Source organism: Agelaius tricolor, unplaced genomic scaffold, assembly GCF_023055355.1.
Source record: "Agelaius tricolor isolate 1412-34295 unplaced genomic scaffold, bAgeTri1.0.p SCAF_2, whole genome shotgun sequence".
NCBI classification, from domain to species: Eukaryota; Metazoa; Chordata; class Aves; order Passeriformes; family Icteridae; genus Agelaius; species Agelaius tricolor.
In genome coordinates this window covers 91,964,115-91,976,481 of record NW_027269262.1, presented here as the reverse complement: position 1 = coordinate 91,976,481, position 12,367 = coordinate 91,964,115, and the positions used below count along the sequence as shown (strand labels likewise).

Below are 12,367 nucleotides of genomic sequence, written 5' to 3'. Positions count from 1 at the left end.
TTCTTACACAGAAGGATCTGTGTGTACTCTACCCCTAAAAAAGGTGTAACCATCTAAGAGTTGTGGCTGTGCTAGGAGTTGTACCCAGCCTTGCCCTGGAGGAATAATGGCACATGTTAGTGGGAAGAAATAATGTAAGAGAGAGCTCTGTGAGTAGGGAAAAGCTCCGAACCTCACCACGAGCAGGAAGAAGAAATCATTGGTAATGGGATGTTCTGATGGTGTTTCTCTGCACTTCCACAGAGAATTGTGGTCAGTGCCACTGGTGGATGTTTTTTTGGTTCAGCTCTGGCTTCCCAGTTGTCAAAATTCAAGCTGAGTGTTACATTTCTCCTGCTTGAGGCTGATGGCTACAGATGGAGTAGAAGGTGGGAGTAGAATGTCAGCAGGAGCCTGTGGGTGCCTGATGCTCACAGGACAAGGGATAATTTACAGTGCTGTGTGTGGGTTGTGACACACAGCAGCCCTGTGCTTGACCTTAGGCATATTTCAGGGAATGTTTCAGTTTGGAAATCTCCTGTGTTGGAGCTGCTGGTAGATGCTCCCATGTCCAGGACCTGTTCTAGCTGAGATCCACATTGTGCCTGAGCTAAGAAGTGACTTTTGATTAATGGGTGTTGAAACTGGTTTGCTTCTAAGTCCATTTTGGGAATTTGCAGTTTTCCATTGGGATGACAGCAAACAAACCCCTGTGCCCAGATTGCTTCCTCTGAAGAGAGGGAGGGGAAAGGAAAATTTCTTCCCTAATTTAGGCATTAGCTTTTCCAGTCTTGTGTGGCACCACTTGCTGGTGACCTACACAACCCAGGAGGTCAAACTCATCCCTGACAGTTAAAACTTTAAAGATGGTAAAGAACTTTTTGTGGAATCAGCTTTCTGGGAATGGGGCATTGACATCGCAGGGGTGGCAGTAGGTTGTGTGGGAACTTTCTGCAGAAAACTTTCTGATTTTTTGTGTAGAATAAAGGATGATTATTTGTATTGTTTGTTGACTCAGTCTCTGGACCATTAGGGTGTTTATCATCCCCCAAATTGACATTGAGAAGGAACTTGCTGATTTTCCTTTTTATCTGTAATACACTCATAGCATCTGTTTGGGAGAGATTTGCTGTGTTTCCATTTTGTGTTGGGTTTATTGTGGAGAAACACCATCTCTCTTGCATCTATTCTGTTAAGGAATTGGAGTCCATAAGAGATTTCAATTCTTTTTTTTTTTCCACATTAACATTTTGACTGTACAGACTTTGAGGTTCACCCTTGGATGCCTATTACAAATTTATAATACCCCATGTTAGGAGCTAAATGAGTTGCTGGTAGCCACAGGGTGCCTTTGAGCCCATAGCAGGATGTGTGTAAGAAGGAGGATATTCAGTTTATAGATGGGTGTTTCTTGGAAAAGGAATGTGGGTGAGTTTCTAGATTTAGCCCTGAGGAAGTGAAGATGTGGAAAAGTCATAGTGGGGAGTCATTCTTGGAAGCCTTGCAGGTCTCCTGAAGATATCCACAATTCAGACATGAGGGTCCAAACATGTGAAAATAAGTCATTTATTTAGGCATTAAGGCCATAAAATGGTGTCCAACATAGAAATAAGCCAGGTGTTACACACACATGCTCCTTGGCCAGTGTCCTCTAGTGAGTGACAACATTTCTGCCCTGGGAAGAAGGTCCTCCCCTATTTTCATTCCATGTGATTTAGGGAGAAGAAATCTGGCCCTCCCTTGCCTGCTTTAGACAACTTTCAAATAATATTTGTCCTTTTCAGCACAGAGAACAACAGAGTAGAGTCAGATTTTAATATTTAACTTACTTAACTATAATATTTAACTTTTGTAACCATGTGTAGTGTTCTCAGTGTAAACTGTCTGCTTCCAAAAACAGCTCTATTTACCCAATCCTCAGGCTCTACAGCACATCCCACTTGTACTACTGAGAGTTGGACTCACAGGGGAGCAACTGCAAATGATTTATTGTAAGACACTGCAACAAGATGGCAAATCCTCTCTGGGTTTCTGTTGGTACAATTTTTGTTTCCCCAGAGTAACACCAACTTGCTCATGACTTGAAATTTATTGCTGCTTCTGCAGGGAGAAAATACAACTCACAGCACATTGGTACAGGGATAAACAGCACTGATGCTGCTGGAGGGGACTCCCCAGATGGGGAATTCAGTGCAGTGGCATTGAAATGGAAATGTGCTGGTCTTTGGGGAGCTTGTTATCAGTGTAAGCAGTTTGCCTGAAACTGGTCCTTGGAGAACATGGGACTAGTTAGTACTTGAAAGGATAAAAATGTTCTTTTCAAGCTGCAGCCTTAACAGAATGCAGAATTCTGGAAATTCTGCTGTAAAAAGGGAAAACAAACAGGTCTCTCCTCATGGGAAGCTCCCAAATGAAAATAAATCCGTTGTGTAAAAACTGAAAAGTAAAGAAGTGTTTGGTTTTAAATTGTACCAAATATATCCATTGGAGAGTGAGAAGAGAATTGGTGGAGGGGTTGATTTTGGGGCATCCAGGACTGACACCCCAGCCCCTGACAGGGAGGGGAAGCAGCACTTCAGCTGGGCCAGCTTTATGGACACTGATTAAAACTTTTGATCATTAAATTTTCATGCTCTATTGATAAAAGTGCTGTGGAGAGAATCATCTCCAGGAAGGACAGAAATAGGTGAATTATTTTTGAGAAAGCTGAACAGGAGACACAAAGCATTACTGCACCTAAAGCTTGATGCAGATCACTACAGGACACAGTCTCTGTCCAGGGCACCTTCAGGTAGAAGAGGAAATGGCTGCAGTACAAACAATCTAAAACCATCAAAAATTATCTCTGAACATTTCACACATCTCCTCTTTTAGACCTATTTAATTGCCTGCTCCTTCCTTTATTTGGCGTTCCCACTTTGAACCTTTCTTTCTGGCTGGGCTGATGTTATGTACATTATTTTTAATCAGATAAATAAAGATATATATGTGCATGCCTGTTAGTAACTCCTCAGCAGACAGAACAGTTTTATACTAAGAAATTTATAGTCTCTTCTGGGATAGCTTAAGAAGAAATAACTCACATATTTTCCTTATCATGCTTGGGTTCGTTGTTTTTTTTTTCTGAAATTCCCACATAGTTGTGGTTTTTGTCCTATTTTGACACTGAGAACTGCAATTCAAGTCTAATTGATGTGAACTGTTGCTAAAATAAGATTCTAATTTTAAGCCTGAGAAAATCCCACCAAGACATTACAATTCAGCATGTCCTGAGAACTCCAAGGCTTACATATTCTTTTATTAGCAAGGAACCAGAAATACTGGAAATAAAGTGGATTATGTCCCACTTTGTCAACATATACATCCTGTCTGAAAATTCCTCTTGACATTTCCAAAGATTTCAGATAGTAGGCTTATTTATTAAAAAAAAAAAAAATCCATTTACTTTTGAAGGACTTTGGTTTCTGCAAGATTTTAACAACATACAGTTCTTTATCTCTGTGGTTTTTGGGAGGTCCAGAGCCATGGCAGGGACTGGGAAGATGGCAGGGTGTTCTTTGGGGCTGTGAAATGGTGTGGGAAGTACAGAACAGGTTTGGTGTGAGGCTGAGTGTTGACCTAGAGAATGTTGCATTAAACAGCCGAAAGATCTCAGAATTAAAAATTCAGCAATGCTTTGCTGTTGTGGCAGCATAAGGGGCTCAAAACTCTTCCAACTGCAGAAGTGGAAGAATTGCTGCTGAATAATATTTTAAAATATAATGGGAGTTTGATCATCAAAATCACCTTTACTGTAAAATAATGTGCCTTCTGACATTTCCACATCTACACAAGAGAATAAACCAGAAAATCATTTAGTCAAATGGGAGTTGTTAGAATTTATTAGAACATTAAAATCAGTAAATATATAATTGGGACTTTTCTCAGTCATTGGACACAAAAGTTGAACATTTCTCTTTTGTTCCATGTGTTCTTGACCACCCAGGTGTTGATGGAGCAGAGGAGAATGTTTGTGGAAGTTGAAAGAAGTTTAAGTCCTGCTAAAGGATTTTTTCCTGATTTCTGAGGTGTAGCTGCTCAGGGTCCCTCAGCTTTGCCATCACCCCCTGGCACTTGGGATCTGCAGGTTGGGATCAGGTTCTTGGAGGTGCCAGGGCAGCACCCCTGCCCTCACAGCCTTGTTTGGGTGGGGGCCAAGTTAATAATCACCATTTTTGTGATATTTGCTGAGCATTTGCAGCTTTTCTCTGCAGCAGTTCCTGGGCTGTCCAAGATGGGGTGTCCTGGGGGGAACTCAACATTCTGCACGTTGGCTGCTGGTGGAGACTTGGGGAATGGAATTGTTGCTGTGACTTGGAGCCTTTGGATGCTGGAAGGAGGGACCTTCTTAGCAAGACAAGCAGAGGAGATGGGTTTTGTGTCTGCTAATTTCAGTTTTTGCTTATACTACTAGGAAAAAAAGTCCTGTTACTTGGACTAGTGGGCATTTTTATGCTTCTGACTCTTCTAAAATGCTCAATATTTCATTGTCTCTGGAGTCTGGTCTGAGGGATGTGTTCTGGATGGTCCAGGGGAAGGTGTCCCTGCCCATGGAAGGGGTTGGAATGAGAAGATCTTAAAGGTCCCTTCCAGCCCAAACCATTCTATGGTTTAAGGTGCATTTTTTGAGTAATAAATTGCTATAAATGCAAAGAGCATTAAAGACCCCTGTGATAAAACAGTCTTTGGTTATTTCCAAAGAGTTTGGGCACTTCCCTGGCTAGAAATGAACAGGAAACGATGGCAAATTGTGAGCATCAGTGTAATAGAAATGTAGTTTGTCATATGCTTTATATGGATATTTAACAAGGATAGCTGTTTGATTTAGCTAAAGAATACTATGAGAATCATGACTTTACCTGTCTAGGGAGGTTTCAGACATACTCATATCAAATGAGACTTCAATCAGAAAAAAATTCCTTTATCGTAATAAGGAAGTAAACTGGAGATGAATCATGGTAGGTTTGATCTTGAAATTTGTCACAAATTCCTGGAACAACATGAGGAGACCACTTGTGTCTCAGTTCTTCATGTTTAAGAGGGGGTTAAATGTTTCCCTGTCTGATATGTTTTTCTATTTTTAATCTGCATGTTCTTTCAGGGAGTCACTGTCTCTGCCTGTGCCCCACTCAGTCTGCAGAAGACTGAATGAAAATCCCAAAGACAGACTGGCAGCACAACTGGACTATTTTTAATGACAGAAGATCAATATTAGTGTGTTTTTGCAGGTTCCTTCTGCCCTGCTGGTTTTTAGGGTCATTTAGTAGGATTTGTGAGTTGGAATTATTCTTTAGTATTCTTACAAGAGGAAGGAATCTCAAATAGCCTTAAAACAAGAAAAGGATGTATTTGTCCCCTGAAATTAACGTGGTCAGTTTAGTGGCACTGTGTTTAGTTACACCTACATTTCTCTAAATTAAAAAAATGGTATTTCCATATTATGTGTGACCATTTTATCCCTTGAGTTATCAGTGACTCCTCACCCAGTCTTGTAGGAGAGTCAGATAAATCCTGTTTTTAAGTGTCAGAATTGGTGCACAAGAAGCACACTGTAATTTTGCTGAGTTTGTGTCTTCAGATCAGTGTTAACTTTGGCTTCACATCCACTATTCCTTTGTCTTCCCATGTGATCAATGTTGTCCTTGAAGAATAAATAAAACATACCTGGATTTCCTGGGGACATAAGTGGGGTTTTCCTGTGCAGGGCCAGAAGTTGGACTTAGTGGTTGTTGTGAGTCCCTTCCAACTTAGGATATTCTGTGAGAAAAATGACTGGTTTATGTGTGGAAAAAAAAAAAGAAAAATTGTTGTGGTTTTATTTTTGCTTTTAGAAACAACCAAGCCCCACATTCCTGTATTGTGCTGAAAACACATGAAATATAAATTTGTTTGTTGCTTGTATGGGAAGAAAAGGGCATCTGGATGGCTTTGTTGGCTGGCTGTATCCACATGGAGTGTTTAGAGAGCTCCAGTAATTGGCCCCATTTGCTTGCAGAGGGAGCCAAGTACATTTAAGCCATCCTGGGGCAGGAAGCGGGAATTAATGCGCAGCGTTTCTCATCCTGTGGTTGGAATTTTGCTGTTGGGAAGCAAGCTTTTTTTTCTTTTTTTTTTCAGAAAAAAACACAACTTTTGCTGCCTTTGAGAAAACTAAAATGCAGATTTTCCAGTGTTGTGTCAGCTCAGTGGTACTTTGGATATTTCTTAGAGCATTTTGACTCCTGTGCTGGGGGCGGCTGCAGGAGGAGCAGCCGAGGCTCCGGTGGCGGCAGCGGGGGCGCAGGGGCTGGAGTGAAATGACATCTGGATTTGCCAGTGTGCATTTTGAACAGCATCTTCCTGTCTTTCCACTGCCTCTAAGCCACGGGCACATCACTGGGTAAGCAGAGCACAGAGTGAATCCTTGGATTTCTGTTTCAGAAACCCGACATGAGGCACTCCAGAGGCAGCATTGACCGCGAGGACGGAGCTCTCCAGGGCCCTGTAAGTGTGGGGGATCTTTTCCTCTCCCAGCTCTTCCTCCAGTTTCCTGCTAGAACATGCTGTACACTGCCTTGGGGGTGGGAGATGATTTAAAGGTTTTGCTAAATGTTTCCACTGTTATTACATGGTGGTACAGCTTTCCAAGAGGCTCAGCTTCTGTGGGAACTGCAGCCACAGCAAAGTGGTTCATGCAGCAGTTTGGGGGATTTGGGGTCTGTTGCTTGTTTTTGTTTTTTCCCCTTGAAGCTGTTCTTGAAACAAATATTAAAATGTTTCCACAAATACGTTACAATAATTTCCAAGTGTTCATGTGCTGTAGATTTGGGCCTTTTATTTAAAAATGGGGATTGTTTTCTGCAAGTTCTGTCAACAGGAAGCAGGATTAAAGTAACTTTTGCAGTTGTTTAAATATCTGAAGGGTTTTCTCACAAGGAATGTAAATGTTGCTGTTGTATTACCCAGAAATCTGTTTGGGGTAAATGATCCACTATGAAACAATTGGAATAAACCCCACAGCCATTCCTTTATTCCCAGACAGCAGCTGCAGCTCGGGTGTTATTTCTTAGTGGCTTAATTCCTGTCTGTTTAATTTAATTAAAACCATTTTTTCAATTGTTGAATTGCCATTGGAATCTCTGGATCATACTGTTGGAAAAGGGGGATTAGGCTAGGCACTGTTAATGGCACAAAAACCTGGTGCTTCATCCACTGGAAAGCAGTGGATATTTTAAATCCACCCTCCTGTTTCATTTGGGATGCAATTGTAAACTCCTGCTTTGGCTTCAGCTTCACTTTTTAAGAATTTATGGATTCTTCCTGCATTTGCAGCCAAGATAGTCATGAATGAGTGTATCAGTGACACACTGCAGCACAGTCTCTGGAGACATTCATGTCTGGAAGCTCCTAAGATTTTTTTCCATGAATTTGGAGAAGATTCTTAGTTAATGTTAGGCCTTGGCTGTTGTTACATCTTTATATAAGAGCAAGAAAAGTGTTGCTGCATTTTGTGCTGCTCGTGAAGATACTTTGAGATGCCCAGGAGATTTTCAGGTCATGCCACAGGTTACAGATTCCAAACTGTTTCCAGGGGAAGTCCTGTCTGCCCAGATGAGGTGGTCCAATATCATTCCCCATCTGAAAGATTGTGAAGAAAACACTTCATGGTCATGGACAAAATGGGTTTTAAAAGAGATTCTAATTCATGGTAACTGCATTTCTAGTCACAGAATTTGATCTTGTAGTTCTCAGTAGATTCAGAACATAACTCTGACTTCATTTGCAGTGGGAAATGCTTAATGCTGCTGTGAGTCAATTTGAGTTTCTGACTGAGGATGAGAAACTGGGCAGTGATAAAAATGAGAAGTCACCACCCACATTTTGGCAGTTCCTGTCTGATCACATTTTTTTGACCTGTACTTTCAATACACAATTTTATGGAAGTAAGATTGCAAGAATTGTTTTAGTGGGATGCCATTCTTCTGCTTCTCTCTTGGTCTCTTTCTTTGCCCCTGGGGTTATCAGATTTGAACTATTTAGGTTAACAGCACAAATAAAAGTTAATGATGTGACTGAATGCCTCTATTTCATGTCCCTATTTTTGAGGTGACCAACTTCAAAGAGCAACAGACCAGTGTCATTTCTGGTTCTCCTCTTGTTGTTGGCATTTTTAAAAAGCCTTCTTGTGGTGCTGTCCCACTGAAACTGCAGTCAAGCTTTGTCAGCACCGATTCTCTCCCTGCAGTGGCACAAACAGCATCTCTGTAGAGATGCCACCTGTCCCTGTTTCCAAAGTCTGTACATTTCCTTTGTCCACCTGAGTTCTAGAAGATCCCTGCCCTGCCAGGCCCTTTTCTGCCCTGCTTGCTCGATTTCCAGCACTGTGGAATTGTCTGCCTCTGTGCTCTTTAAAGATTGCTCTTAAAAACCACCTGACATCCATGGACTCCAGTTCTTTCAAAAGCAGATTCCCAGGGGACCTCACTATTTCCTGGAAAGCACCCAAAGTCCACTCCCTCCATAGCCAAGGTTTTGCTGGAATTTTTTCTCCTATCTCCAACAATTTGAAGCTCAACTCCTTTGTGGTGGCCATGACTAAGGCAGCCACTGCTCAGCACTTGGCCCATGAGTCCCTCTCTGTTTACAAACAGCAATTCCAGGAATCACCTTTCCCAGTGTTCCTTAATACCTGCACCAAGAAGTTACTTTCACAGGAATTTCTTGGACCTCTTTGTGTCCACTGTTTGGTATTCCCAGTTGAATTTTGAGAAGTTAAAATCACCCCTGAGGGCCAGGGCAGTTGACAGAGATATTCCTTAATACTGTGCTGACTCTTGGGCTGCTCACAGTGGTGATGAGGTTGGTGTGAAGGATGGATGAATGCCATTACCAGGGAAAGTCACTTCAGTCTGTTACTAAATTCTTCCAAGTGGATGAGCAAATGGGCCTGGAGTAAGAGCTTTGCAACAAAACCAAAAAGCAAACCAGTTTTAAAGTGTGCTCCCCTTACAGAACCATTCAGCAGGAAGTTCTGCAGTTTCTCTGTTGTGTTGTCATTTCTCCTTCACCACCATGACCTCTAAGTTGGATCTGTGGACAGACTGAAAATGCCTGTGACTCTCTCACCACCTTTGAGTAATAAGGATGAACTGCAATGTTGAGGCCAGGGCTGTTGTGAGCAGTACAAAATACATGCAAATTCTTTTATTGCTCTGTAAGAGACCTGTATTGAGGGACTGATGATGGTGAATTGGGATGTATTTTCAGCTGGTGGGAAATGTGCTGAGAGCTGGCTGCTCTTGGTGTTTGAGATTGAGAGAGTGCTGATGAGAGCTGCAAGCACTGCAATAACTATTTAATATGTTTATTTTATTTTATTTTATTTTATTTTTTAGGCTGGTAACCAGCACATATATCAGCCTGTGGGAAAACCAGGTAAGCAGTAAATGCAGATGGTGACATTGTGAGTATTTTATTACAAGTCTTGTAGCAGCAGTAGTGAACCAAAGTTCATGGCAGTATTTCCATACAGAGTGGGTTCAGTTCCAGGTACTACACATAGATCTTTGTATGCTGTGTGTTCAGGCCCCAGACATGCAATCAGCAAAGCCAAGGAAGTGTTTAGATCAACAAGCAGGAAATGTCTAGAGCAAGCTGAGTCAGAGTGGGAATTCACCCAGGGTGGAGTTCAGACATGTAAAACAGCAGTAGACACCTAAAATTGGGTTTCTCAGTCTCAAAAGTGAATCACCCAGTTTGCTGCTGGGAAGAAATCCAGTTTCCCAGATTCACACAGCATATGGGACCAGGGATGACACCATCTCAGGGCTGGGGTAGCTGTGCCCAGAGCAGCAGCAGTTACCCCACAAAAGGAGTTTCAGGTATTTAACTAAAACAATCCTGCTCTCATAAAGTGCAGCTCCCACAAACAGTGCATTTACTGCAGGACACCTAAAGATCTCCCATCTGTGGCAGAGAAGAGCACATGCAGCCTGTGCAGGGCAGAGCAGGAGGGTGCCAGGTGCCTCTGACACCTTGCTGCTCTAAAATCACCATTTTTTTGTTGAGCAGATCACGCGGCTCCGCCAAAGAAGCCCCCGCGCCCCGGAGCCCCCGGGCACCTGGGCAGCCTGGCCAGCCTCAACAGCCCCGTGGACAGCTACAACGAGGGTGTGAAGGTAGGGGAACCCCCAGAAAATGGAACAATACCAGGGCTGCTTTATTCATGACCAGTGAAACAGCCCCAGCAAATCAAATGTGACAGCTCTGAGGTAGTTTGGTGTTCCTGAAGTAGAGAGCATGAAAAGCAAAGGGGGCCAAACCTCATGAGTAAATAATGTCATGGGGCAAACACACCCTGGCAGCTCTCAGGGGGGTGAGGGGGAACTCAGGTTCTCCCTGGCTGTGATTTAGTGTGCTCCTCAGCTAGAACCTTTCCAGCTGAGCTTATTTCTAGTTTGGAATGATGAGGTGTCCCAAATGGACCCAGCTCCCTGTTGAGCAGGATGGAGCGTGCCCAGGGATCCCAGCTACTCAGAGGGTACCAAAGTCTCCTGTCCTTGGTTACAGGAGGTGAGACCTCTCCTGCAGTGCTCAAAAAGCTCTTTCTGCAGCACCAGGGCTCCTCAAACCCTACCAGCACTGGGGAACAAGGGAAGAGGGGAAATGGGCTGGCTGACCTGGGAGGGAGATACTTCCTGATGTGTTGTTTCATTTCCCATAAATAGCAATAAAGCCACAACTGAAACTTGACAGTGGTTTTGTAGAGATGCTGCTGCAGGGTGCAGTGTCCTGCCCCTGCTGCAACTGGTGTCCACAGAACAGCTCCTAAGGATGTCAGGCACTCCCAAAATCATCCCTTAGTGTGCTGTTTCCTGCCTGTGGGACTCTGCCACCTTTCTAATCTCAAGGAAACAGCCCTGCCAGGCCTGTAGTAAAGAACAGGAATCCATGGTGTGATGGCCACAGCAGTTGGGATGAGTGACACTTATTTTAGGTGATTTAAGGAAATACAGAAAAAGCCCAGTTCATCTGAACATGAAATTCAGAACTGCCATCAGAGCAGTGTGTTTAGCCACTGCCAGCCTGTCTCACTCCTGCTCGTGTTCTGGGATTATTGGAATGTTTAAGAATCAGTGTAAATAGCCAGCAGTGGTGAATTTGAGCAGGATTATTTCTCATAAACTGATGCCAGTGCTTTACGAGCTGCCAAGCCTCAGTAAACGTCAAAAAGCAGTAACAGATGTGTTCCTAAACTCAGCTTCTCTAAAATTTCCTTTCTAAATGCTGATGCTGGAACATGAAAAAATGTTTTTGAAATACAGACTTCTGACAACAAACAAACTTGAGCAGTCAGAGACATCAGTAGTGACAAGTGAACAGGATTTGTGTACTAAATAGCTCTTTGAGTAGGAAAGAAGGGCTGATTTTTTTTCTTCTGTCAAAATTTTCTTGGAATTGGATTGTTTTATGCCCCTTGAAGAAAACAGCCCATTACTTTTTGGCATAGCTTTGTTAATGGTTGCAGTCCTAAACTGAAGATGCTTCTGGGGTTCATTTTGGACTCCTTTTTCTCTACACCCAGTTCAGACTCCCTTTTCAGGGAGAGCACAGATGAAGAGGATTGGAATTTCCTGCCCTTGGGAGCCCTCAGGGCAGGCTCCAGAGACCTCCTGGGTGAGGCAGAGTCAGCCAGTTCCACAAAGAAACTCAAAATTCTGCAAAATAGTGGTGTTGATATTGGGGATAAACAAAGAGAAACCAAGGGCTGAGAAACACAATGTCCATAGTCTTGAAAGGTTTGGGTCTGGAGTTCCAAGGGTTGGGAATCATCTGGAATGGGTTCTTGGTAGCTCCTGGCCATGGCTGTGATGAGTTCTTGTGAACAAGTCCTGCACAGTTAAATCACCATGTATTTCCCATCATGACTTGCTTAAACAAAACATTCCAGAAAGATGAATATAAAATTTTCCTGAATGCATTGAGTCCTGGAGTGTTTGTGCAGAGGGACCAGCAGTGTTCCCAGGACAGGTTTCCCAGGCCCTTGCTCCACTCAGCACTCTGCTGCTGGCCACACTGGCTTGCTCCTGTCCAGCTTTGCATGATCTGCTGCCCGTGTGTTGAGTCAGGAGGAAGCATGGGGTGCATGGCAAACCCTTCCACTGCCCACAGGGGTGCACAGCAGCTCTTCTGTCACACAGGGCCCAGAGCTAACACGGGTGGCTGCCGGTTCTGGTGAGGATGCGTTTTCGTTGCAGGCTTTTTAACTGATCTCTGATTGCTACACATGTTTTGGGTTTGTTTGGTTTTATTTTTATTTTTTTTTTCCTGCTGAGTTTTATTAATATTGTTTTTCTTTTTTTCCCTTCTT

The 12,367-nt window shown here is 43.1% G+C and overlaps 1 protein-coding gene across 14 annotated transcripts in view; it reads left to right on the top strand.

Moving 5' to 3' along the window:
* The window catches only part of PTK2 (protein tyrosine kinase 2), a 189,446-nt gene that overhangs the window by 172,997 nt on the left and 4,082 nt on the right, over nucleotides 1-12,367 (top strand). For 8 of the 14 annotated variants that reach the window (XM_071421882.1, XM_071421881.1, XM_071421869.1 and 5 more), the window contains 3 exons: nucleotides 6,439-6,501; nucleotides 9,393-9,432; nucleotides 10,069-10,167. In XM_071421882.1, coding sequence (XP_071277983.1) covers nucleotides 6,439-6,501; nucleotides 9,393-9,432; nucleotides 10,069-10,167 — 202 coding nt within the window. Of the gene's footprint in view, nucleotides 1-6,438; nucleotides 6,502-9,392; nucleotides 9,433-10,068; nucleotides 10,176-12,367 lie in introns of all 14 variants that reach the window. The other 6 variants (XM_071421870.1, XM_071421880.1, XM_071421875.1 and 3 more) reach the window with 1 other exon arrangement.